Source organism: Podarcis melisellensis (assembly GCF_964234715.1).
Source record: "Podarcis melisellensis genome assembly, chromosome: 5".
In the NCBI taxonomy this organism is placed as follows: domain Eukaryota; kingdom Metazoa; phylum Chordata; class Lepidosauria; order Squamata; family Lacertidae; genus Podarcis; species Podarcis melisellensis.
The window spans coordinates 69707204-69734832 of NC_138537.1; the positions used below are offsets into that span (position 1 = coordinate 69707204).

At 42.7% G+C, this 27629-nt stretch overlaps 1 protein-coding gene across 2 annotated transcripts in view; it reads left to right on the forward strand.

Annotated features, from left to right (window-relative positions):
- The first annotated feature begins 2490 nt into the window (after window positions 1-2490).
- The window catches only part of CDH23 (cadherin related 23), a 366100-nt gene continuing 340961 nt past the window's right edge, over window positions 2491-27629 (forward strand). For both annotated transcript variants that reach the window (XM_081913082.1, XM_081913083.1), the window contains exons 1-2: window positions 2491-2562; window positions 19477-19554. In XM_081913082.1, the coding sequence (XP_081769208.1) occupies window positions 2496-2562; window positions 19477-19554 (145 nt within the window). In that variant the 5' untranslated portion in view covers window positions 2491-2495. The remainder of the gene's footprint in view (window positions 2563-19476; window positions 19555-27629) is intronic.

A 27629-nucleotide genomic window follows, 5' to 3' on the forward strand; every position in this document is an offset into this window, starting at 1 on the left:
TGAAGAGTTCTATCATCCAAATGGTTTCTTGCATCCAAAGTTGAGTCTGCCTTTCGTACTCTGACCGTGTCAGGACTCTCAACAGCAGCCTGTGGTCAGAAACACAATGGCATTGGTCCAAGGAGAGTCTAGGTGTAGCTGGGGTCAAAGCACAATAAAGCCTAAGCAAACATGGTCCAAGAATCAGGGCAGGATGAAAATGCACAGCATAATATCAGTGAATCAGTGAAAATGCACAGCATAATATGTAAGATTGTTCATTGGGAGCAGAAAGTCTTGTGTTGTTTCAGCATTCGTGAGACCTAACTGAGGGCTTACATCGCCTGGTGCCCCAGATTCTGTCAAGGACCAGTGTTCTGACAACTAATTACCCCTGCTCCCCAGAAGCCCATTTACTCACGAGTAGCTCTATTATGCTAGAATTTGGGGTGAATAATCATTTGTTGGGTAACCGCTTGAGCCTGGAATTTCTGGTCCATAAGATAAAAATGCTGACCTAAACTACAGGAGTTCGACACAATATTCCATGCTATCTGAAAACATTGTGGAAGTGACAGAGACATCTATTTACTAATGCCCTATTTTTATGATTGTGTGGGTGGGTGCGCTAAATAACAGCCAGAGACATAATGATGGTCTTGGTCTATACACCATGTTAACAAAATCCATTCCCTAAAACAAAATGGGGATGGCTGATGCCAATATTGTTGTAGCAATTGGATATGGAGAACTGGGGAGGGTGAGAATAGATCAATTGAATGTGGGGTGGTGGTGGGAATTATGTGAAGTTTGTGAAGCATGAGTAGTTGTTCATTCCTTCCCATCCACTTTGTCATGCTTTCCCATCCATTCAGTAATATGGACTTATAAATAGAGAGTGCAGATTCATGACAAAACTACGTTGAGGCCACACCAGGAAGAGGGACTCAGACCATTCAATAAAACCAAATGGTTTCAATAAAACTATATTATGTAAGTGAATAAGTGTATGTGTATAATAGGCACAACGTCTATCAAATGCATCTTGCATTATAATTTTAGTTTATTTTTTTATTTAAAAAAACCCAAAAACCTGGTAATTCCTTGTGATTTGGAGTCTTGCTTTTCTTTCTTTACTGGAAGTGAGATGCTTTTGACTGATTTTTATTGTTGGGGAAACAACGTAGACCCACGGCAACTTGATGCTTCTAAACATTGCGCTGCCATAATTCATTCTGTCTCCTGTACCACCAGCAGTGTAAGGAAATGTGTGCTCAAATAATCTATGCCTGTGATTTTCCTGGAGCCATAGTGGGACGCTTGTGTTGGTTTGCATGCTAATGTTCTTCCCGGCACATCACAGCTGTGCTCAGGTTGTGAAGCAGCTAGCACTAATGATGTACCCTCTACTGAGTGCAATGCACTAGGATTTCTTTTGCACAAGCCCCATTGAAATGAATGGGTTTTTCTTACTGTTTATTCAATGCTCATTGAATTTAGTAAGGCTTGTGCTTTTGTTATCTGGCCTCGCACACACCTTGAATTGGATGAATAGACAAGGGCAGGGAAGATCCCTGGAAGACATCCACCAATTTATCCATTTCTATTGAGAACAAGCAAAGCTACTTGAGTAATCCTGCAAGGTTGCATTGCCTACACCTCATAATCTGTGTATTCAAGACCTCGGAACAATTTAACAGGATTAATAAAGTGTGATTGCTCCTATCAATCTCTAGGTGGAGATCACTGACACAGTCTGGAAGCACAATTTCAGTGCTGTCTGTGCCTAGGCTGGAAGCCAGGCTAGCTGTACTCTTCTGCAAATGCAATTTTAATTATAATATTCATTATTCACAGCTGCATCAGTTCAGACTTTTCAATATTTGCTACCAAAGCAGCCAACGTTCTATGCCTTGCACATTTTGCTATCATCCACAGTCCATCATGAAACTCCAGTGTATAACAGAGTGGCCCTCAATCAAACAATTTCTACCCTGTGTTCTAATAGATTCTTGAGAACTGCCCTGTGGGTTGGTGAACATCCCCTAAATTTGGTTGCTGGGTGAGAAGCTTTTATTCCCCTTTCAGCAGCAAACATATCTCTTGCTGACACAGCAGTGTGTGTGTGTGTGTTAAGATGCAATGCCTCTTATGCAGCCAGCAACATGAGGCAGGTAAGGAAGCAGGATTGCATCAGAAAGAGCAATACTCTGCTGCAGAGCTGAGTTCATAGTGTGTGTGCGTGCACACACATGTAAACATACCTACTGGGATCAGTGCCTGGCTTTGCACTTCAATAGTCCATTCTAAATCTTATTGAAAAGTTGTGGGGGGGGGGGTCTGTTTGGCCTTTCTCTTGCCCCAAATAACTAATGTGCATTTTGTGCTCGATTTTTGAGTCCATACATTCCGAGGTGTGATCCTAAGTTTCACTTGATGGCATGAGTGCACTTTGATTTAATTAAATAAAGCAGGACTTAAATGATAATGATCTCTGTTCTCCTATTTTAGGAACCATGGAGTGTCACTTTTCTGCCAAGATCATTTTCCTTGCCCTTCTGTTCTCGGAGTGGGTCTGCTTGGGTAAGTCTTTCGGTCATTGCTCAACTATTATTTCTTCTCCCCTTTCTTTTTTGCTTTCTTGAGTACCAGCGGGTTCCTAGAGAAGGGCTGATGTAATCCCTGGCTAACTTCATCACTAGCCTTTTTTTAATGCTTGTGATACCCAGGACAAGTTTTTCCATTGATGTTTATGATATCTTAAAATCCATAATAGGTTGTCTCACTTTCAGTTCTTTTCCCCATAATGATAGAATTCACTCAATCTGTTCAGCAGTAGCAAAACTGGTAGAGCATGAGACTCTTTATCTCAGGGTCATGGGTTCAAGCCCCACGTTGGGCAAAAGATTCCTGCATTGCAGGGGGTTGGACTAGATGACCCTCGGGTACCTTTCAACTCTAGAACTCTGTGATCATGCATGCTGCCTGGCTGATGATCTAGGAGAAACATTTTGCCACATTCAGGCAGCTGAATGATTAATATGGTTAATGTGTGAGAAAAGGCTCTGTATGAATTCGTCCTTCAGTGGAACTACTTGAATTTTGAATTAAACACGCACACACACACAGAGAGAGAGAGAGAGAGAGAGAGAAATTAATGTATGAGGTTTGTTGGTTGCCTTCCTGGCTCTCACCAGAAAGTGCAGGAAGTGGTGGCAGTATTATTCATTGCAGAGATAACAGCCTTTTTGAAGCTTTCAAAGATCAGTTGTACAGAATAAGTTTTTATTGAGGTTCAGCATGTTTACAAGCATCCACACCATCTGACAAAACAAGTTGACATAAATAAGGGTCCTGAGCTAAATAAGCATCTTACTCTAGGAAGCACCTGAGACTGCCTCCTCTTTGTTCTACTGATCTTGGTGCTTTCCCCTCCCTCCTGTGAGAAGCCTCATGCCACTTCCGACAAGACACACATGCCAAAATGCCCTAAGAGCAATGTGATGCAGCAGGCTGTTGCTCCTGAGGCATTCTGGGAAGTGCAATGGCATAAAGAGGGGAGCCTTGTGCTGCTGCAAGCAGCCTGCATCTTAAAAAGAATACAGTGGTACCTCGGGTTACATACACTTCAGGTTACAGACTCCGCTAACCCAAAAATAGTACCTCAGGTTAAGAACTTTGCTTCAGGATGAGAACAGAAATCGTGCTCTAGCGGTGCGGCAGCAGCAGGAGGCCCCACTAGCTAAAGTGGTGTTTCAGGTTAAGAACAGTTTTAGGTTAAGAACGGACCTCCGGAACAAATTAAGTACTTAACCTGAGGTACCACTGTAAAATAAAATAGGTAAAGCAGTGGGGGGGGGGACTTTGGCCACTTCCTGAGGTAAGTAAATTTGGTAACAACTGCTGCTGAATATTTTCTGGATATTCTCCCCCGTCATGATTTTCCAGAAGGTATTCATTTTGTTCATACCAACATACAGCGGTACCTCAGGTTAAGAACTTAATTCGTTCTGGAGGTCCGTTCTTAACCTGAAACTGTTCTTAACCTGAGGTACCACTTTAGCTAATGGGGCCGCCCGCTGCCGCCGCACCGCCACCATGCGATTTCTGTTCTCAGCCTGAAGCAAAGTTCTTAACTGGAGGTACTATTTCTGGGTTAGCGGAGTCTGTAACCTGAAGCATCTGTAACCTGAAGCATCTGTAACTTGAGGTACCACTGTATTAGGATTAAAATAACAGCAACAACAGCACAACCCATGTGGGAAGATTCTGTAATTAAGAACAAACTTTACACTAAGGGAAGAAATTCAATGTTTGATTCTCAGGAGATTATTTAGTTGCTATTTGTGTTAGTTACTTCAATACAATTGTGTTAATGGTCAGAAGTTGTTGTATCTAGTGACAACTACAAGATTCCTGGTTTTCCCAGCTGCAATGGGAGCAATGTGATAATTGTCCCAGGATGGCAATTGTTGTTGACTTCAGATTCCTAACTTCAAGTGTAGGAACTGAGGAAACTCTTTGCTTGGATATGAAGGTGGCGTGATCTGGCTCAGTATAAGGTGTAAGTAAATCCAGAACAACTCTGCTACCCAATTAGCAGTTGTCAACAATGAAATAGAGGCTAGTTGGTATTGCCACTGCTAGAGAAGTAGAGCCCCAATAAGAGAGCCTTCCACATAGTGAAAATGTCTTGCGAAATCATCCATTTGTGTGAAGATTTATATTTATTTACCATATTCTGGGAAACATGCATTTTCCATTATACAATAAAATCTTTCTTTCTTTTTTTTGCACATAAAGTGCCTTATGGTGGCATATCTGTATGAAAAATGAACAGTGTGAATCAGAAATGTTCTGCTTTTCTCATTTACCATTTCTTGTCTAATAGTAACTGAGCTGGCAGTGGCTAACCAGGAAAGAGATCTTGGGAAGATGGTGGATAGCCCAATGAAAACGTCAATCCAGCACATGGTAGCTTTTGAAAATGGCCTATTCCATGCCAGGGGTACTTAGGAAAGAGATTGGAAATAAAGCTGCCAGAATTGTAATGCCTTTATGGAAATGTACAATTCAGCCACATCTGCCATACTGTCTATGATTCAGGTCTATGGTTCACCCTGTCTCAAAATGGATATTGTAGAGCTAGAAAAGGCTCAACATAACCCTGTCCCAACCATTTGGCCAGGAAGAATCCCTGGAGTCCCCTTGCCATTTGGGATCAGACTGGTGTGGGATGGTTGTGAATGGTGGCTTGGGGTGGGGGTGCTTACCTGACCTTCCGACTGCCACTCATGAGCCTTGTGGATACATCTTGGAGGGAGAGGTCTGGTGGGGGAGGAGTGGAAAGAGATGGGGAATTTGGTAGAATCTGACCCTTGGAGGGGCCCAGAAGAATGAGACAGGTTCATTGAGACCTGCTGGAGGTCTCTGCTGTTCCCACTCTATTTCCTGGTAAGCAGCAGTGACTCCAATATCAGCAGGTCAGGTAAGCACTGCTACCCCATCCGACCCTCTGCTACTTGGTGTGGAGACTGAGAGAGAGGGCCTTCTTGGTTGCTGCCTCTCGTGCTTGGAATACGCTCCCCAGAGAAGCTCACCTGGCACCAACTTTGAGGTCCTTTTAGTGCCAGGCAAATATTTCTTTGTCGCTGTCCGTGGTACTGTGTCTTTAGCTTTCCTGGATTTTATGGATTTATTTATTTTTAATGGCTGCAGCTGCTTTTATATAGTGATGGTGACCAGGAAGTCTTTCACTGAGCAGCTGACTATAAGTAGACAAGAAGGCAAGAATTTTGTCTGCCAGCAACTATTTGCCACAGTGGTCAGATGCAACCCCCTGGTTCAGAGGCAGTATATGCTACTGAAAACCAGTTGTTGGGGAGCAATAAATAGGAGAGCGCTGTTGCTTGTGTTCCCTTCTTATACTCTTTCTTGAGGCATCTGGTTGGCCGCTCTGAGAAATGAGTTGCTGAAATAGATGGGCCATTGCTATGATTCAGCAGGGCTTCTCTTGAGATGTTCTTGCCATGCTGAATGCTCTTCTGCAACTCAGAACGAGTACAGTGGTACCTTGGGTTACAGACTCTTCAGGTTATAGATGCTTCAGGTTACAGACTCTGCTAACCCAGAAATAGTACCTCGGGTTAAGAACTTTGCTTCAGGATGAAAACAGAAATCATGCAGCAGTGACGCGGCGGCAGCGGGAGGCCCCATTAGCTAAAGTGGTGCTTCAGGTTAAGAACAGTTTCAGGTTAAGAACAGACCTCCAGAATGAATTAAGTTCTTAACCCGAGGTACCACTGTAACTTGTTTGGGTACACATCATGACAGGACTCCAATGATAGCACTCTTGCTATATTGGAAATGCAGGGCTACAGACCACTAGCTGTGGGGGGGGGGGGGAGGGAGGGAGGGAGAGAGAGAGAGAGAAAGGCGTGGAGGAATGAATGATGACTGTTTTCAGTTTGGTGTAGCTTATTGTATTTTCCTTCCCACTATAAGCTGCAACAAGGCAGATATTTTCTTTTCTTCCAGGCTGTGCATGCAAACTGATTCAGTTCAGTATCCCAAGAGCTGAGTCTCCAGTGAAGTGGCATATATCTTATGCTAGGCTTTCGGGTCCCTTCTTCCTCCTCCTCTTCTTTTTCCTCTTCACAGGAGTATCTTGGCCATAGCCAGGTATATGCCTTTTGATCTATGCAAGTCATGAGTTGGGGGGAACCCTATCCAGTTGTACTATTTACTATCTTAGTGCTTGACTGGAGAAGGAATCTGTAGCTGCTTTGGCTTCTTAGCAGCACAGAATAAAGGCAAGGGCAACTTTTGGTGCTTCAAAGGGAGCTGGGGATGCTGGGGGAAGCTAGGAACGAAGGAGTGCAGCCGAACACTCCATTTGCAGTATCGGAAGTTGCCTCCATCTATCCAATGTCACAGTTTCTCTGATAATGCCTTGTATAAGAGCAGAAAAACATATCAAGAGAGAGGAGAAATGGGAAAGAGCAGCACCTCTTTCCCATGTGCTTCAAACAGACTTCATGTTACCAGCCCAAATAGTTCTTAATATATGCCCTGTAATAAATAACACCCCTGTCTCAGCTATAAAGTGTCTGTCTTCAACTGGGATGCTTAAAAATTCATGGCATTCTGGCAGCCAGATAAAGGAGGCTGCTTCTCATTTTTTCTCCTTCTATTGCTCTGCTGTTGATCCCCCTGAAATAGTAATTTGCTGAGCAGGGGGAGAAAACAAGTCATTAAAGTTAGCGACAATGTGTTGAAAAGATCAGCAGCAGCAGCTGCCTAAAACACCACCTGGCAAGAGACTTCCATGTGGTGGCATTAACAGCCTAGCACTAGTGAACTCCCAGGTGTGTATGTTTGTATGTGTGTGTGAGAGAGAGAGCCCACCTCCCAAATTACAGCACCCCAGTAGGTAGCTTTTAAAAATATGTTCCTTGTAGGAAGACTTTCAACCTCTGCTGTCTTCAGGTGTCAAAGGGCTCATTGAGACAAAGAATAGAAATATGGCTTAGGAGTAGGGCTGGGCAATATAACCATATATCGTCTAAAACCAGTTTGAAGTCCATATCAGGATATTGGTTTCATAATTTTTGACCTGGCAATATATTGTGAACAGCATTCAAAATTCGCCAGGTGCATTTTGCCCTTAGATATTGGCCATGTGCAACCAAGTAAAGATGCCCAGACACTAGGATAGAGCCTGATGTCTCCACCATCTGGAGATGCATGCCTGGGCATCCTTGGATCTTGCCTGTTTTCACACACTAGCAACACATATTGTACAATTGTATCTGTGATATATTATCTGCACAATCAGAACAAATTTCAGGAACCCAAAAGTTGGAAAATACGGCTTGCGAGCCGTCTGGCCCCCCAATGGCAACTAGGCATTTTGTTTTGGCTACTATAATGCTGGTTTAAGAAGCCATTTGACACCTAGTTTATATATCTGAGTTTCTCACATGGTGTGTGTGTGTTATGCAAAAATTACAATGTGGGGAAAACCATGAAGCCAGCCAATGCCTCTAGAATGCCTGATTTCAGACATGATATACCAGTACATTGCAGTGTCTAGCTGGTGATATAACATAATGTTGAAAACTATATATCACCCAGCCCAACTCACTGCCTTATATAGTCAGCCCATGAAGCACATTGCCTGGAAGTTGATTTCCAAGGCTTCAGACAGGTTTCCCCCCAGCTCAGGGACTGAGCATGGAATCCTCTGCATGTGCTGTATCACTGAGCTAGGGGCCCTTCCCTTGCCTCCAGGCTTTTCCAATTTAAGGGATCTAGATAGGAATGAAATCTACACCCCATAGCTGGAGCATGTGTGCTTTTGGTAGCCTGGCAATTGGGCTGTACCAAATGCTGTAATAGAAGCTACAGTTAGTACTGGATATGGAACAACTGATTGGTTCAAAATTGGGAAAGGAGTACGGCACTGTATATTGTCTCCCTGCTTATTTAACTTATATGCAGAATTCATCATGCGAAAGGCTGGGCTGGATGAATCCCAAGCCGGAATTAAGATCGCCGGAAGAAATATCAACAACCTCAGATATGCAGATGACACAACCTTGATGGCAGAAAGTGAGGAGGAATTAAAGAACAATTTAATGAGTGTGAAAGAGGAGAGCGCAAAATATGGTCTGAAGCTCAACATCAAAAAAACGAAGATCATGGCCACTGGGCCCATCACCTCCGGGCAAATAGAAGGGGAAGAAATGGAGGCAGTGAGAGATTTTACATTCTCGGGCTCCATGATCACTGCAGATGGTGACAGCAGTCACGAAATTAAAAGATGCCTGCTCCTTGGGAGAAAGCAAACCTAGACAGCATCTTAAAAAGCAGAGACATCACTTTGCCAACAAAGGTCCGTATAGTAAAAGCCATGGTTTTCCCAGTAGTGATGTATGGAAGTGAGATCTGGACCATAAAGAAGGCTGCTGGCCGAAGAATTGATGCTTTTGAATTATGGTGCTGGAGGAGACGCTTGAGAGTCCCTTGGACTGCAAGAAGAACAAACCTATCCATTCTTAAGGAAATCAGCCCTGAGTGCTCACTGGAAGGACAGATCCTGAAGCTGAGGCTCCAATACTTTGGCCACCTCATGAGAAGAGAAGACTCCCTGGAAAAGACCCTGATGTTGGGAAAGATGGAGGGCACAAGGAAAAGGGGACGACAGAGGACGAGATGGTTGGACAGTGTTCTCGAAGCTACAAACATGAGCCTGACCAAACTGCGGGAGGCAGTGGAAGACAGAAGTGCCTGGCATGCTCTGGTCTATGGGATCACGAAGAGTTGGACACGACTAAACGACTAAACAACAACAACAACAAAATGCTGTAATGTGGCTGCTTAAGAAGATCCTGCCTTTAACATATCACAGCTTTTGTGCTAATCGAGAAAAGTGTGGCAGTCAAGAATGAAGGTCATTTGTCCCATGGAAAACTGGCTGCACATCAAGTATTGCAACAAAATCCTTGTTATTCGAAAGTCTGCTTTGTATATGGCTGGCGGTTTTCAGTAAAGCTGCCCAGCAGGTTTCATAGCGCTTTGGGCATCCAGTAATCGTAATCGGCAGGTGCTCTAAACTAAGATTTCAAAACTTAGCATGCCACAAAAATGTGTTATTCTTTGGTCTTGTAAATGTATTGCCCCCATGGTCTCATGCCTTTCCATCTCTCTAATCTGCATCTTAACATCATTTGCTTCCAAGCTGAAGGAAATAAACCAGTTTTGTGTGATGGGCTAACCCTCTGGAAAAGTGAACTGGCATTACTTTAAAAAAAACCAGCCATGAGATTATGCTTTGAATTATTGTTACTGTTCTGCCAGCTCCTGAATGCTAAGGTGCTTAGATTTCAATACGGTGTATATAAGAGAATATTTGAACGCAGACCAATTTATGGTGATAGTCATGACGGCTGGCTTCGCAAGGGGAAGAAAAAAAAAACCAAACCCTTTGAGGCTTACTCAGCTATGGTATTCTTGGAACATTTTGCTGCCTTGAAAGGGAGGGGGTTAGGAAAAGTTCACGCAAAATACAGCCTTAGGGTTCAACATGTGCACATTTGCTAGGCAACACACCTGCATTAGGCTTTGATCCGTGGTTGTTGGACGGGCAGTAATCAAAGTGAAGCCCTGCACTATCTCAGCCTAGAGAACTGGCTCACACTCAACCCTCATTTGAGCTCAGCTGAGCCAAGGCAGGGACTGTGCCAAGGGGGTGACACAGAACTAGATGAGTCGAGGGCGGTATGCGGTGGAACACATATGCAAACACACACCTATAGTCACTGCTACAGGTGCATTTTTTTGGTATGCATGAGAAGTAGTTGGAGATGGACAGCTGTTGCCAAGTGCTTTTAATAGGAGTTTTCCTATAAGCATGTTACTTCAGGAAGAAGATTTAATAATGGCATGTACTCAACAGCTCTCTGTCTGGGGAAAGCTAGTATGTTGAGGACAGCAGAATTATATTTGGTGTTGTATTATGAAAGAGTTTAGGCTTGAGATTTCTGTGCCCATGTCTGGTTATGTTCAGCAGCTCGAGTTTATTATAGAACCAGCTAGAGGCCCAACAAGACATTATCCTTGGGGTGCAGTGAGATGGTAATGCTGATGGAACAAAAAACAAACAAAATCCCCCACAAAGTTCAAAGTTCAAAACTGGGATAAATGAATATCATCCAAGAAGAGAGCAGGCCAGCATAATTCAGAAGTGCCAGGAGCCAGTGCAGGAGCTTACTAACTGGCTGAGCATCAAAACTGAGATTCATTCCTGTGACTTAAGTTTAATATACTCATAGTTCAAGACACCCAGATTGCTGGAAACATCTGAAAAAATGGCACCCATTTTGAAAACAAGCCTTAAGTAGTGGTTGTTTCCACATTTGGGAGCAAACTAAAACCTGGTAAAGGCCTAGCCAGACACTATTATTATTTTTAAAAGCCTGGAAATTGGGCAATTGTACATCTTGCCTTTAGAATGACACCATAATGTGTACCAAAGTGGGGAGTGCTGGCTAGTATTTGTAGATGCAGCAATGGACTAATTGCTAATCTACTTCCTAGTAGTCTATCTTCTTGTGCCAACATTTATAAAATGAAAATGTTAATGATGTTTCCAATGGGGATAAATGAATAAAATGTGGCCTATGCTTTTTTTAAAAAAAAAAGAGTAGTTGATGTAAAAATAATAAATATTCAGAAAATAGGTCAGGAATAGTTTGGTTTCCATCCTTTTTAGTAGATTCTTATGTAGCCAAAATGGTACTGGAAGGATCAAAGGAACCAGAGGGTTTGCAGACGTTCAAAAAATTAAGGGGTGGGTGGGAAGAGATATAAAACAGATCAGTTAGTACTGAGCATGCTTGGTGGGTACAAACAGACTGTTGAGAGAGGGGAAAAACCCCCAAAACTGGAGAAATTGAGTTACAAATACCCACAACTTTTTGCAGCATTGGTTGTGCTGCTGCTGTCATTCTAGATGCTGAATGAGAGAAGAACATGAAACAGGTCCCAGAATTAAATGCATTCCGCTGTTAAGCATGGCATTCTCAACGAGCAAATTTTCATGTTGCACAGAGCTCTGATCCCATACCCCCACCCCCACCCTCCAACTGGGGAAGGACTTTTTGAAAAGTGCTGGGAAGCATTGGGTTGTGTAGTAAGGAAGCAAAAAATAATAATAATCAACTATCTTAAACAAGTCCTCTTCTGAAATTACAGCTCCGAGGTTCCACTGAATATATCATGTTGTTTCCCTCTAGTGTCTGATTCAAGCAACTGCATAATTCAGTTTGAATTTAGATCAACAACAAAAAAGAAAAAGAAAAAAAATCTAGACCTGTTACTAAAACAAACCAAAAGGGGCTAATTTAAGGTGACCATTACAGTTCATCCAAGGTATGTCTGCATCTGTACTGTTAGTTCAACCCACACAGCAATCGGTTCTGCACTATGGAGTCCCATACTATGTATGTTTAACTGGGAGAAAATCCCACTGTACTTGGTGAACCTTATTAAGAAGAAAGTTTTGATAGGATTGCAACCCTAGGTGCTGGAGAAGTTTATAGCATTAGGTGGCTGAATACCACTCTGCAGTAAACAATGCAACCTGTGATGAACACATGTGTTTGGCAACACTCTCCTAGCCTTGAAGGAGCATCAATAATAGATATCACTGCTGCTGGCTGTCTCCAGACAGGTTGTTTTGTCATGAGCTCTGTGTGCTCTCTAGGAAAAAAGAGCCACCATAGAAATCTGAGAACGAAGAGCAGAGTGGATAAAACGAAGGTGAATTTGTTCAAAGAGGGGCAAAGGTACTGTCCACTCAGGAGGCAGGAGTACAATCATCACCCACCCCACCCACCCCCCGAATGCTGCTATTCAAGAAACTGAAAGGCTCTTCTGTAGCATAGTCATTGTGACAAACACTGCAAGTTCTGCAGAGATTTCCCATCTGGTATCTGTACGAACCACACTTTTGTTCACAAAATCAGTTTGGCCATGTTGCTCCATTAGAAAAAAGTCAGAGTGGGGGGAACCTTATTAGGAGGAGCCGCTGTTATGTATTACTATTATTTTATCCCACTTTTTTGCCTCATAACTGACCTCCAAGCTGGCTGACCATATGAAAATTAATATATAATAAATGTTATTCTTTTTTTAAAATGATGTATATCTTTAAGTAATACATTCATAAACCAGTGGTGTTTTATATGAAGGCTTAGCGGAGAGGGGAGAAGGATGGAAAATGTCCACTCCCACACTTTTCCGCACTGTTTTCCGTTACCGTGTGGAAAAGATAAAGTATAGAATGTAGTAAGTTTAGAAATTATGGGGAAAACCATGGAGGGATGGAAGGGAAGTTGAATGTGAAATGAATGTGTATTTGGAATAATAAAAATAAAAAATGATTATTTGTATGCTGCCCATCTGACTGGGTTTCCCCAACCACCCTGAGTGGCTCCCAACAGAATATTAAAAACATGATAAAACATCAGACATTAAAAACTTCCCTAAAGAGGGCTGCCTTCAGATGTCTTCTAAAGGTTGTATAGTTACTTAGCTCCTTGCCATCTTGTGGGAGGGTGTTCCAAAGGGTGGGCGCCTCTACCTGCTTCCTCACTTCTCTCAGTGAGGGAACTGCCAGAAGGCCCTGAGTGCTTGATCTCAGCGTCCGGGCTGAGCGACGTGTGTATTAATTTGTAAACATCTGAAACTCAGAAACAAAATTATATAAAAAAGGAAAATGATCACTCCCAAGCCTTAAATCCAAATGGTAAAGTTTCACAGAATTCAATTCACTTCTTGAGTAACATGGAAGAGAATGAAAACTTCCTCACAGCTCCAATGCATTTTAAGTTGTGAATGTTGTTGATCATTGCCATAAAGATACTGTTTTACTGACAGCCACTTTTATCAATTGCCTTTCACCACCTGTTAAGCCCATAGTATATTTTGAAGGAAGTTGGCATTCCAGTGGCAGGATTTGTTTTCACCCCCTGCTGCCCATCTTTTTCCATTCCCAATGCTAATAATAATAATAATAATAATAATAATAATAATAATAATAATATGTCCTTTGTTCTCCCTCTATCTCTTACCACATAACTTCTGTAGGAGCTTGGTGATGCACCTTTTCTGACTAGCTCTATGGGGTTTTTCCCCTTCCTCCTCCTGCTATTTCAACAAGTGCTGTGCCAAAAATTTCTCCTGTGTTCCCCTCCCCAAAACATTATGCATTGATGATTGAGAAAAGAAATTGCATTTGAACATTATCACAGGGGAGGGGGGGGGAATCAATTAATTTATCCTTGGTAGGGTTTGTAAGGTTTTATTTTTTATTTGTATGTGATTACCTTATTTTTGAGGCGATGGCGGCAGGTTATGGGTGCCCTTTCTTTTGTGCTCAAATCATCTGTACTCTGCAGCCTTCTGAGTGCCCACACACTTCAGTTAAAGCCCAGGGGAAGGCCTCATGAGGTAATTCTCCCCATGGGGTTTTTCAGATCAGGCAAACAGGAGGTTCCAGAGTGCTAGAGAAAACTTGACTGGGGGGCGGGGCGTAAATACACCATGCTTGGTCACCTCAAAACCCCAAACTGATCAAAATTCTAACGAAATTCTCAAGCATCTTAAGAACAACGCAGAAATAGTGAAGCCTTTTTGGGCAGAGTAAAAAAAAAAAAACTTTTGTAAAACAGTTCTTTGCTAATTTCAAAATCTCAGCACCTGAAGGCATAGCAGATGTTAGGTGGCACTCTTAAACTTGATTTGTTTTTAGGGAGTCTGAGCTAGTGCAAGTTTTTGGCAAACTGCCCTCTAGCAGTATGCCATCAGAGGGTATTGGGGTATCTTATGTCATGGTGCCAAGCTCCTCCCCACCCCCACCCCTTTTAAAATATTGCTTCCATACCAAGCTATCATGTGTACAGGATAACAAATGAAGAGGCAGGGAACAGCTGTGAAGGCAAATAGTCAGGTGTTGGAGTTGCTGCCAAGAAGATTATATGGAGCACCACTCTCCAAATTAGAGCTATCGGTTCTTAAACTGAGAAGATGTTCAACCCACCTCTTGAGTTTCACTTGTTTCTATCACATCTGAAAAAGATGCTTTTTTAAAATGCAGATTTTCTGTTTTTAAAAGATAGTGAGAATTCCGAATATTGAAAGTAATATTCAGGCTGTGGGAAAGAAACACATTTTATTGCTAAGAACAACACAACGTTGGTGATTCTACACTGCCCCTGAGAGACGCCTCCATCTGCCTGATTTCCTCTGTTGTACATAGACATCTCTTTTTAGCACAAGTTCCAGGACATATTTTTTCCCGATGAGCTTCAATTGGCTTTGTTTATTGACATGCTTTGTGGTTGGCTTGTCTCTCTGCCTTTTGTCTGCTACCTTACGCTTTAGAATGAAGCTGATGTAAAAAGCACTTCAGAGAATCATCCATTGTATACATAGGAATGGGACTAGAATCTGGGTGACCTGTACAGGCACCCTTCCTGAAATTACCGTATTTTTCGCTCCATAAGGCGCATCTGACCATAAGGCACACCTACTTTTTTGGGGGGGGGGGTTCAAGAAAAAAAATATGCAGCTCTTGGGGGCTTCTGCAGGAGGTGGGGGAAGTGAAAGAGCCTCGCTCTGTCCCTTCCCCCACCTCCTGCAAAAGCCAGGGATAGCCACGCAAAGTCTCCCCAGGGCTGCGGGATGAAGGCTCCCCGCTGCCCTGCAGAGGCTTCGCGGGCTACCCCAGAGCTGCTCAGGAGCTTGTGGGGCTGGCGGGGGAAGCCCAGGTCCCCCCCCCCCAGCCCCAGGGACCACACATTCGCTCCATAAGATGCACAGACATTTCCCCTTAGATTTTAAGAGGGGGGAAGTGCGTCTTATGAAGCGAAAAATACAGTAATTTTGCAAAAGATAAAGAGGACTATAAAGCGACAACATCGTCAGTTTACATATTAGAAACAAAAAGGAAGCGGGTGGGGGGGCAATTAGTGTTTAATTGTTATAACTGAATGTAGCAACCCTTAAAACTGTATTTCAGCTAAGAATATGTGTCACAAACATACATGGTGACGCACGTTGTATCCTGTTTTTTCACACCAATTTGGCATATAATGATGGCAAGAAGGATGAGGAATACTCAGCCTAATTTCATATAACAACTGACCTAATTTTATGCAATTGGGAAAAGCCCTGGACTAAGTGATTGAGGGAGGGGGCTCTCTCTAAGTGATCAGTTCAGACAATTTGGGTGGGAGTCACTGAAACAAATGTAGAGATGGAGGAAGGGGGGGAGCACAGAGATACACTGGATGGCACACAGAGAGAGCGAGAATCCCTCTGCTGCAGACACGCACCCCATCGGTTACCTGGCCTTCAGCTGAAAGAAGGAAATGCATCTCCTAATGCTTTTACAACTCATCAAAGGTAAATTTTCAAAGGCGAAAAGTAGGGTTGATTGGTGCCATTTTGCATTGCACCTACAAAATATATCCCCCTATTTATTGTCCAGTGATTTGGCACATTGCTAGAAGTGAGTGAACCCAGAATCGAGAAAAAAGGCAAGTACACCTTTCCATGTGACACTCCTGTCACATTCTTGCATCTGGGAATCCAGACATGCAGGTTACACTCGATCTGTGTGCAAATGGCCTCTCAAAATTCTCCACCCTTTTGGAGAAATTCCTTTTGTGAGCAGGGAAATTGGAAGGATGTTGGGGTAGGAGAAATTCTCCAATAGCTTCTTGGGTGAGTGGAACCCATCATTACCTATTAGTATCAATAGTACAACTTTCTTTATTTTTCTCCACTGCAACTGGCAGCAGCTGTCTTGGCAGCCTAGCCACTACCACCACCACCATTTTGCATCTTCCACAGTTTCTCCAGATCTAATGTTGTTCCAGGTCACATGCTGGCTAGGCCTGATAGGAGTTGTAGCCCAAAACAGCTGGAGGGCACCAGGTTGATGAATGCTGATTTAGGTATTCTCCGTTTATTGTCTTGGAATTGCTGTGTGTTAAATTTTTACTGTCCTCTTCCCTGAAATCACTAAGGTGAAGGATGGGTTGTTATAAATATTTTAAACAAAACAGAGGAACTATGTTTTGCTATAACTTCTTTATTGTCTTGGAATGGCAATACTGGTTTTCCCAAGAAGTCTAGGCTAACATTGATTGGGAACAGCTTTGTATAAATCTGCCAAACTGATTATGAGTGTTTGAGGAGTATATTTCACACTATACTGTCAAAAGTACTCTTCATTGTGCTAGTGTCCAGTAAGCTTTCAGGTGTTTTGGTGCATTCAGAACTGGGCACCTGTTTTGTAGGTGAGCCAGCGACATGATCCTGCAGAGACAAGATGCAAAATATTTCTGACAGCCCAATTAAATCCCCTATTTCCCTTGTTCAATAATGTCTGGCAGTGAAAGTAGATCTCTTAATAAAAGACAGTGCTGGCTGGTCTAACGCTGGCTGGGAACCAAAGTAAGCCCATCTGTCAAATGTATTACGCTTTGCATCTATACCCTTTCAGAAACTTGGTAGATCTGTCTTCTGCTAACACAATTTCTCAATTTTTCACTCTGCTTCCAAACCAGTGTGGGCTATTCTACTTTGTTGTCTTGGTTCTGATTTCCCCAGATCAATCATGCATCAATTAATGTGGCCTTTGGCTAAGTAACACCTCTGAGCCTCAGATCTCCATTTCTGAAGTGGTAAAAAAGAGTTCCTTGCTTCATTGTAAGGGCCCCTTCAGATTTTTATTTTTTTATTGAGCATTCATCATTATATGTGATCATGATGTTACTGGGGCAGTTATATGCTATCACACATTCAATACCATTTGCGCCTGCAGAAATTTCTGGGTAGCTAAATTGTTTATTTTCCAGTAGGTATATATGTTCAGTAGTTTCCTGCTAAAATCCTGCAATTTGTCAATAGTACAAATGCTCTGCTTTCGTTTATGCCATGGTTCAAAAACACTCCCTCCAGATGGCAATAATGTGGTTACTTTGGGGACGTATTGCAGAACAACTAAGAAAGTGGAATAAATGTGTCTATGGTCCTGTGTAAATCCATCTCTGATGCACTATTATTGCATCAGTGACTTGCTTTAACTCATGTTTAGTCGTCTCGTATGAGGGTCTCCTGTACACCGTTTGGAGTGATTAAGTGGTATAACCACAGATTGTTGAAATACATAAATAAATAGAAATGCAGAGTCCACATGCAGAAAAACACCAGCCTGAAGGGACCCTAAGATTGTTACTGGTAAGGCTGCGATAGGGAATACCTACCAGCTCCGAATCCCCCCAGTTATGCTAAAATGCCAGTAACAACAACAACAATGAAGGAGATTCCTACTAAACATTAAAAAAAAACAACCTTTCTGACAGTAAGAGCTGTTCGGCAGTGGAACAGACTCCCATGAGAGGTGGTGGACTCTCCTTCCTTGGAGGTTTTTAAGCAGAGATTGGATGGCCACCTGTCAGGGATTATTTAGCAGTGATTCCTGCATTGCAGGGGGCTGGACTAGATGGCCCTTGGGGTCCCTTCCAACCCTAGGATTCTATGATTCTAAATGCTTCCGGGTGCAAGGGTCTTGCAAGCGTGTGTGCTTTTACTTACTTGAGCGAAAATAAGCGGGCAGCTGAAATAAGTGAGCCTCATTATTTAAGGTGAAAGGAAAGGATGCTCTGGTGCAATTAAGGCTGACGAGGCAAAAGGCTGACAGCCATGGGAACAATGTGAGGTATTAATCATGTGCTAAAACAGTAATTGCCATCTCCTGTTCCCTTTGCATGGTCTTGCCACCCCCGTGCAACAGAAGGAAAATAATAATTATAAAAGAAACAGCCATTTGTCTTCGGGAAGATCTAGGTATCTGGTTCTCACTACATTCACAGCAGCAAACACAAAGTGGCTTGTGGAAGAGCTGGGCCGAGGTCCTTTCTGGGAGCCTCCTATATGATGGGTGCATTGATGATAGCCTAGCTGCAGGGATATAGCCAATCTTAGCCCATCCTTTAAATTAAGGTGTGCAGAAGTCATATAGCAAGGGGCATTCCCATCAGCTGCATTTTAATAACTCCATTTAAAACACAAAATGAAACTTACATAGGACAAAGAAATGGCCATACAGAGAGGTGTGTGTGTTTATGTATGCATATACAAAGTTTTGTTTATTGTTTCTAGTCATGCCCTAAATAGCAATGGGGTGGGTTAATTCCTCCGGAGTTTGATTTGGAATCAGTTCAGTAATTACAAAGACTTCTTTCAGAAAACAACCTTTCCTGTTCTTAAAGCTAGCCCAGCAAATGATGCTGCCACCTGCACAAATTAGGAACAGCTCCTAATTCCAGTCATTCGTGAAGTCGGTTTGAGAAATAGCACCTCAAATAGTTGTATCTTAAGACAAACTACAGGATACGTAAGGGTTTTTGCATAAAGTTGTGTGAACAAAGAATAAAAACCCTGGGCTGAGTGCACAGTAGACAGGAGTGTGGACACAACATGAGTTTGCAGAATGCACTATGCTTGCAACAGATGCATCAACTGTGTGTGCAACAAATGAGAAACACATGCACATTTATTAATTTTAAAAAGCCAGCTTCCTTGGAAAGTTGTGACACATTCATGCATCCTGGACAGGAATGCCACGCAGCACATCATTTCATCTTTATTGGTGCTTCTCTGCTTCCACCCACTGGGATCCAAGATTCTTTCTACTTTCCTTTTAGGATTGGACCAATTTACTGTGTCTTACTTAAAAGGAGGAATAAGTGCTTTTCAGTAGCTCAGCTGGCACTCGCTATTTACTTTGGGTCATGCAAAAAGCTCCCTTTTTACCCATTGCAATCCAGCCTTCTTGTTCAGGGCTTTGTCTGTTGCATCAGTTAAAACATAACCTCACAGATATAAACAACCCCTTTTTATCTGTCCCTATTTTTCCAGGCCTAAGCAATCGCTTGCCGTACTTCGTAAATTATTTCTTCGACACATACCTGTTGATCAATGAAGATACGCCAGTGGGTAAGTGCATTGAGCTTTTATGTCTAATGAGTTAAATGGCATGTTTCACATCAAATTCTCTTTGGCGGGGGCGGGGTGGGGGGGGGGAAGAAAGTCAAGAACAGCGACTCAGCATGTTGATTTTAAAGGAGCTGCCTATAAAAGGCAAATAGATTCCCCCTCTAGAGCGTTAAAATGTGCACTGTCTTTGGTTGCTTTCAGAAGGCTGATAAAGATTCTGTTGATGAGGCTGTTGGTTTCAGTCTGATTAAAGGGAAATTAAACTGGATGCAGTGTGAACAATCTCTGAAGAAGAATCCCAAACGCTAGCGTGGATTTACTTACCCTGTTTCCCCGAAAATAAGACAGTGTCTTATATTAATTTTTGCTCCCAAAGATGCGTTAGGTCTTATTTTCAGGGGATGTCTTATTTTTCCATGAAGAAGAATATGGTACACATTTATTGTCTAATTGTGAGTAAGCCAGACTCCGTCAGGGCAGAGCGAGCAGCAGGCAGCTCTCTGATTTAAAGAGACCTCACACTGCCTGAACAGCTCCGGCTGCGCTGTGGCCGATCCGTGAGCTGCACGGTGTCACCCGCTGCTACGGTCCAGAGGAGTCAGACACCTTACTGTAGCTTTGGGGGCCTTATATTCCGGGGAGGCCTTATTATTGGGGAGGTCTTATTTTCAGGGGATGCCTTATATTACAGCGAGAGGCAAAACTGGAAGTAGGTCTTATTTTGGGGGGATGTCTTACTTTCGGGGGGAAACGGTAGTTCTGTTCCATGATCCTAGACTTCCATATTTTGCTAACTGTTTTGTTGTTGCAGTTTTATATGCCCTCCGCCATTCACTTTTTAAAATTTATTTTTGTGTATGGTGAAGCATTTTCTCTTCTTATCTATTCCGTCTGCAATGCAATATATTGTTGTATCTGGCGGTAGAGAACACCAGAATTGAAATTAATTATTCTGACTGTACCTTACTACTATGTTTCTTGGTTCAGTCCAATAAGTTTCTTTAAAATAAAATGTATGAGTTGGGATAGCTCAGTCGGTAGAGCATGAGACTCTTAATCTTAGGGCCGAGGGTTCAAGCCCCACATTGGGCGAAAGATACCTGCATTGCTGGGAAATTGGACCAGATGACTGTCAGGGTCCCAACCAACTTTACAATATTATGATTGTATGATGTGTAAATGGCCACTCTGCTCTCGAATCTTCTGCTTCATATGGTCAGAACTGGCAACTAAGCAGCTTACACAGTTTTATTTATTTATTTTTAAAAATATTTATATACTGCTGTATCATAAAAATATATCACAGTGGTTTACACCAATAAACATAAAATGAACAACATCATAAAAAGTTAAAAATAAAACAAGTTAAAAGCAAATTAATAACAAACATCAACAGACCATCGTTGGGAGTGTTCTCTTAATTGCCTGCATAGTACTGGCGGAATAGAAAAGCTTTTAGCAAGTGTTTAAATGTTGGCACAGAAGAAGTTGGTCCGCTGAATCTTTTGGCAGGGTGTTCCACCAGACTGGGAAGACGACCCTAAAGGCTCGATTTCTTGTTATTGTCAAATGACCCTCACCAACTCCTTTGCATGTCTATCCAAAAGTTGGTCTTGGTGCTTACCTAGGGAAACTGGGTAGTGGGGTTGTATCCTGAAGTACTCGGGGTTTGAAAACAAAAACCAGGGTTGTCCAAATACTCAGCTAAGCTCTACTCACTGTGCAGTTATCAGTTCCCCAAAATTATCCTGAGTGTAAAGGTAGGTTTTATGAAATTCGCAAAAACAATGTTGTCATGCCCCAAAATCCTTTTGACAGGCAAGAAATTCCAGGGGTGGAAATGAAGGATGTTGCTGTGAAGCTATAGTAACATTTTAAAGCACGAAATAAAAGCATTTAATTGAACATTTATTTCATGCCACTTGAAAATATGGCATATGTGTATGCGTCTTCCACATCCAGATAGATGCCTTGTGAGCCGACTGAGAACAGGGAATGGTTGTGTGTGTGTGTGTGTGTGTGTGTGTGTGTGTGGTTTTAATTGTGCCCTTGGCAAAATATTTCGGCGTTTGATTGACAGATTTAGCCTTTATTTATTTATTTTGTCAGTGATCAGTTTTAGTAAATGTAAAAATCGATTGGGCCCTTTCTTGGCCTCTTTCCAAGCTCTCAGTCCATTAAACTTCTGCTCTTCAATCAGGGCCTGTGGATGGCTAGTAATGCTGTTCGAATTGATTGTAAGCCCTGTGTGTGCACAAGCACAGTCTGAGCATGATGGGCTGCTCTCCCTGTTCAAGCTAATAGCTGTGATTTTATCAGGGCCCGAATAGCAGAGCCCTCTATTTTCTTGCATGTGCTCCCCCACCCCCCCATTTGCAGTTCACGCTTGCAACACAACACCATTAATCCATGTATTCTTAGTGAAAGGTAAATTTGATTCTGAATTAAAAACAAGAAAACAAAAAACATGGGATGCTTAAGACATCCTTTGGGGGGGAGGAATAAGGTATTGTACTTTATGGCCATGTTTGCATAGTTTAGCATGAACTTGGGCTCCCAGGGTGGCAGCTAAGCCCCAGGGTTTGGCTTAGGGTGTTGTCTGAACCCCCAGCCTCCTAGTTAAGCTCTCTTCTCCTTAACTGAGGGGCCTAACCACCAATTTCCACTGCCATCTTCCCTGCAAGTTCACAGGGTTTGATTTGGTTTGCTAATTTGATTTCCCATCTACACTAATAATACCAGAAATATTTGGCGCAATCTAGAGGTTGAAGATTTTGTAAATATACGTAGAGAGAGAGAAGTGCTACTTGAAATTAACAGGAGGGCACAACATGGGGAACCAGCAATTCCAAAGGAAATCCTGTGCACTCAGGCCCCAGTTACATGATTTGATTATTACATTTTAACCGTTCTCCAAGCTTCAGAGGACCTGCTTGTGGATAAGTAGTTCTATGCAACAGGGAGAACATCCAAACACACACACACACACACACACACACACACACACACACTCTTCCATGTGGAATAGCTTTCAGAGCTGGCAGGTTTTCGCACATGAGGGCAACTAGCTTTAGAGTAAAAACAACAAGCACAAGCACAAGATGTCCCTGATTGTAGTTTGGAGCCTGTTGTCCTCAGCTAAGAGTTTTATAAATGAGGCTGATTGCATTCAACTAAATATGGAAGCTGCTTATGGCCCTTGTGAATCATTGTACACTATATAGTCCTAGTGTAGAACTTAGTGCTCCACAAATTGCCTTCCCTTGATATTGTATACTTAAAATCTTTGCTGGGCTACTGGATAAAGATGGCAGTGATACTTTATTGCAGTCCCAATCAGCTACAACTTAGGCATAATTTTTATTTGGTGGGGGGAGGGAACTCTCTTCATTCCAATAAGCATCATAGCTAAATCTCATTAGCCATGTGAGGCTATATAAGGATGTTTCGGGGGGACGACGATGGCGACGGGGAACCTGAAGCTAGATCAGAGTAAAGCCTATGCCTGTCAAGAAACTCTGCCCTCACTCTGAATTTGCTTCATATGCTCTTAATGGTATTCTTATTAAAATTGGTTGTGAGATGATGTCACTTTTACTAGGGACAAGGGGAAGTTTTCAAACCCAAAATGACTTGGGAGCCAATTAGGCCTGCAAAGAGCAGCAAGCTGGAGGGTGGGGAAGCTTTGGGGAAATTTTCAATTGCCCAGGAACAATTTTGCGTTTATTAATGTTTGCTAGAAAACAAACCCCACTAGTGACTTCATTCGCTCCCCCATTTAGCCTGCTGCTGTCTTCTACAACTCACTTGCATTAATAAAACCATTTCCCCCCCCCCTTCCTGGTCCCTGCTCAAAATCCCTCCCCCCCCCCTCTCTACCTGGCTTGAATTTAACTGCCTCCCCTTTCCCTCACGTGATGCCTAAAGGAGTGTTAAGCAACAATTAAATAGATAATTCCCTCTCTAATCACTTACATGAGTAAATTAGTCTTGTCAGGAGCTATTAAGACAGAGAGCTCGGAATTCATTAGGCTAGATTGGGCCTATGGAGCTTCTGGCATCGCTGCTAGTCCAGGCTGATTAATTTCCTTGAAAACACTATCAATGCCCATCTGTTTCATTTAGATCTTTGGAGAGCAATTTTCAGGTGGACTGACCCCCTCGTCAGTTATTTCACCCAGAAGTAATGACTGACACACACACAGCCTACTGCAGTGTGAAGAGGAAACTCTCTGTGTTTGTGTATAAAAGTAAAATATTCATGCACACTTGTTCAAGACCTGCAGCCAAAATTTGGCTGATGGTTTAAAATTGATTAAGGGAAAGTTAAGTGTTGCCTCCTCCCCTGCAGTTCCTCAGCATGTGAATCTCGGCTAGCCTTTCTCCCATCGTTGTCCAACCTCACTTCCTCTAGAATCTAGAGACCACTCCTTTTCTTTTCCTAGTTCCTTCTGCCCTTGACCTGCTGCCTTCTCCTGTGCTGAATAAACTTGTGGGGCCAACTAATTCTGGTTTTGTTCCCCATCCTCCTCCCTGCTGAGTTCTTCAAAGGCAAGGAGGAGACTGGCAGCCAAGGTCACTTCCAGGACAAGATGTAAGTAAGAAGACAGGCAGACTGAGGTTGATGGGGCAGAGCCCCTTTTTCCCCAGGACAGTGGTGGCAAACCTATGGCATGCGTGCCAGAGGGGGCATTCAGAGCCATCTCTGTGGGCACACGCGCCGTCGCCCCAGCACAGAGTTACTATATGAAACTTCCAAATGTGACAAAAATGGCGAGTATCTTGAGTTATTTTTACAAACATTACCCTATTAAAAAAATGAAAGATAAAAATTAGATAAATGAGTCTAATGAACAGAACTGCAAAACATAATTAAAATCCAAGGATCTACATTACATTTTGTAGAGTACCCATTGAAAACAGGTAAGCCTTTAAAGCCTTCTTAAACATTGCAAGAAATATGTAGATTTTTTGAGGGGGGGAACCACTGATGGTGGGGAGAACTGAGGTGATAATGAGCTTAGCTTTTGCCTCTTACGACGACGCACTAGCTAAAAGGGAGTGAGTTGAGGGAGAATTAACCTGCAGAGAGGCACACAAATTAAGAGCTACTCATTTAGACAGACAGCCTTGGAGAAGGTTATGTCTGTCCCGCGGTGTATGTAATTATTGTTGATCACTGAAGCATGTCCCTTGAAGACCGGATCTTAGGTTTAGTTATGCAAAAGAGGGCTGCGAAGATAGGGAAGATGTACATAGATCTGATATCAGCACCAGTCCTGTTGCTTAACAACAAGGAAGCTCATAGTGAGTTTGATGCTACAATGTCATCCAGCCTCCACCCCCTTCACTGTACTTCGCCCCCCCTGCATTCACTTAGAGTTTGTAAGCTCCTCAAGGCGGGGACTTTTAATCTGAAAAGCATCGTGCACATTGACAGAGCTACCTAAAAAACATTGGCATCTTACCTTGCATACAAAGTCTGAAGACTCCATAAGCTTTGTAAGTTTTTCACAAAACCCTGTACAGATTGCAAATCTCCATGCATCTTCCCCTGCTACGTACTAATGAAACCTAATGTCTGCATGTGCACAGAAGATATTTAAAGCTAGAAGTGTGTAAGGCTAAAGAAATACTGCAGGCGACTTGATAATGAGGTACTAATTGGGCATCAACCATGTGCAAATTAAATGAAGCCCAGCGGAAGACTGGAAAGCTATAGCAAAGTCAACAGTTGGCTCACTACTGAACTACATTTGTTTACATTGGACACAGTTTGATACACAGTTAAATGCATTTAAAGGCCATTGATTTCAGCAGATTGAACAAGGGATGCTCAACTGTGCATTCTGGATTGTGTTCTGTGGATTGTCTTCTGTGTAATGTAGACTTGCCAGAAAGGGTTAGAGCCAGTTCTGAAGTGTCGTACTGAAGAGACTCCCCATCCTCCTTAAGATATTTGTTATTGTTGGTTTAAAGCACAAGAGTCCTACCGGTCTTTGCATGCAATGTTGATGTCATCAAGGAAATAATTTATTTAGCATTGTGCCAGTTTCTCAGATATCTCCATGCATTACCTTCATCCATATTCATGCCTTATGGTTTGGGGAAAAGCACGCCAAAACTCAGTATTTCATAAGAAATAACAGGGCAGATACTGCATAGATATGGATTGTGGCTAGTGTTGTGTGTATATCGCTTCCCAAATAGTGGCAGCACGCTGGATGGAGACTAAACAGAAGTGTGTACAGTACACAGCTTGAAATTTCTGTGCAAGTATCAATGAAGCACTCTCAGTGAGAGAGTGCTTAAAAGGTGTTAGGAGAAAATTAATTTCTGAGAACAAGCTTCATTTTATGATAGAGATAGAGTGAGATTATGTTTCTACTTCTCGTGGAATTCTTTATTGCCTTTGAAAAGTTCGATTAACTTATGATCCATTGGATCATGGTGAAGTTTTCTTCAATCTAACTCAACTTCTGTGCAACTGGATGTCTGTTTCACTTCACCATGTCACAAAGAAAAAGGCTGACTGCATGTTTGAGGGGGCCCTGGACAAAATTTTCTCTGGTATACTCCCTCCTCCTTTGGTGGGCTTATTTGAAGGGAGGCAGCAGCGTGCCAAGCAGTACCAGGTGGCTGGATTTAGTCACCATGTTTGTTTCCCCTAATGTTGCTCCAGGCACTGTGGGAAATTAAAATGGTGGGCAGGTCTGGTCATCTGCTTATAATACTAGGACAGAAATATATATATATTGCGGGAGGCTGACAACAGGCATCAACCGTGGTCTTTGCTGAGAGTCTGGGCCCCTGGCTACTACTCAAGAATGCCAAGAGCTGATACTGGCCTAGAAGCGGAACTACACACACAAACACAAATACATAGGCTCACCATTTTACACTGTGATCAAATGTATGTCTGCCCACGTGGGAGTATATATTCAAGATTTCATTTACAAGGAAATGACAATGTTGGAGAAAAATCACTGCTATATTTTTATCATCATCATTCTGTAATAAATGATGACAAAAACATGTCTTACTGTATGTAGGCTACTTTGCTTAAGTTTCCCCCTAGGTGGAATTGCCTTGCCACACCTTTCCTCGCTTATCTCGGCCTCGAGGCATTTGGTTGGTAGTAATGAACATTGGAGGCTATACACCACACCCCCTCAACAGTATTTATAGGAACTCAAACACTGAGATCCTGCTCTGTTCCAGTAACAAGAAGCCGAAAGCACCAGCCTGAAGATGACGAGTGAGACCTCGTCGAAACGTCGCCTAGACACCCCAACTTTTACACGGGAAGACACCCGAGGACACCAAAACCTGCATTCCTGTACCCGTGAAAATCTACGAAAGCTAATGAATATATATATATATATTCCCTTGAACAGGCTGTATGCCAGAATGCTATGATAACCAGTTTATGAGTGGTCTGCTACACAGCATCTCCTTTTGCATTCACATGACAGCCTTGTGTGCGGCCAAAGCATGGCAATGGGGGCACAAATCAGAAGGTCTGGTTCTGCAGGAAAACACAGAAATATATGAGCCATAGCTGTTGTTAACTATTTATTAGGAAGTTGGGTCGCATTTGTGTTTTCAAGCTGAGGCTTCTTCCTCAGGGTCAGAATCTGTATGGCCTTATTTGTTCCCATCAAAAGAACGCCTTGGGGAAAAACAAAAAGAGTGAATTACATGATAAATAGTTAATAAAATATGTGCCTCTTATTGTTGCAGTTTGTTTATTTCGAATACCAGTGTGGTATCCAATGTTCGCTAGCACAAGGATTTTCACTTGTGCAATGAAACTTCTCCCTCTCCCTGTGTGTCCCTGTTCCCTCTCTATAAATGCTATGAAGGATTGGGAGGGGAAAAAACAACCACCTGGAACAGATTTAAGGGATACACAGGAAGTGGAGAGGGAGGGGAAGTTCCTTTGTGCAGCCAATAGTCCCTGCACTAGCAGAAGCACTTGGCTGGCTATCCCTTTGTGCTCTAGAGCAGGGGTCAGCAAACTTTTTCAGCAGGGGGCCGGTCCACTGTCCCCCAGACCTTGTGGGGGGAGAGAC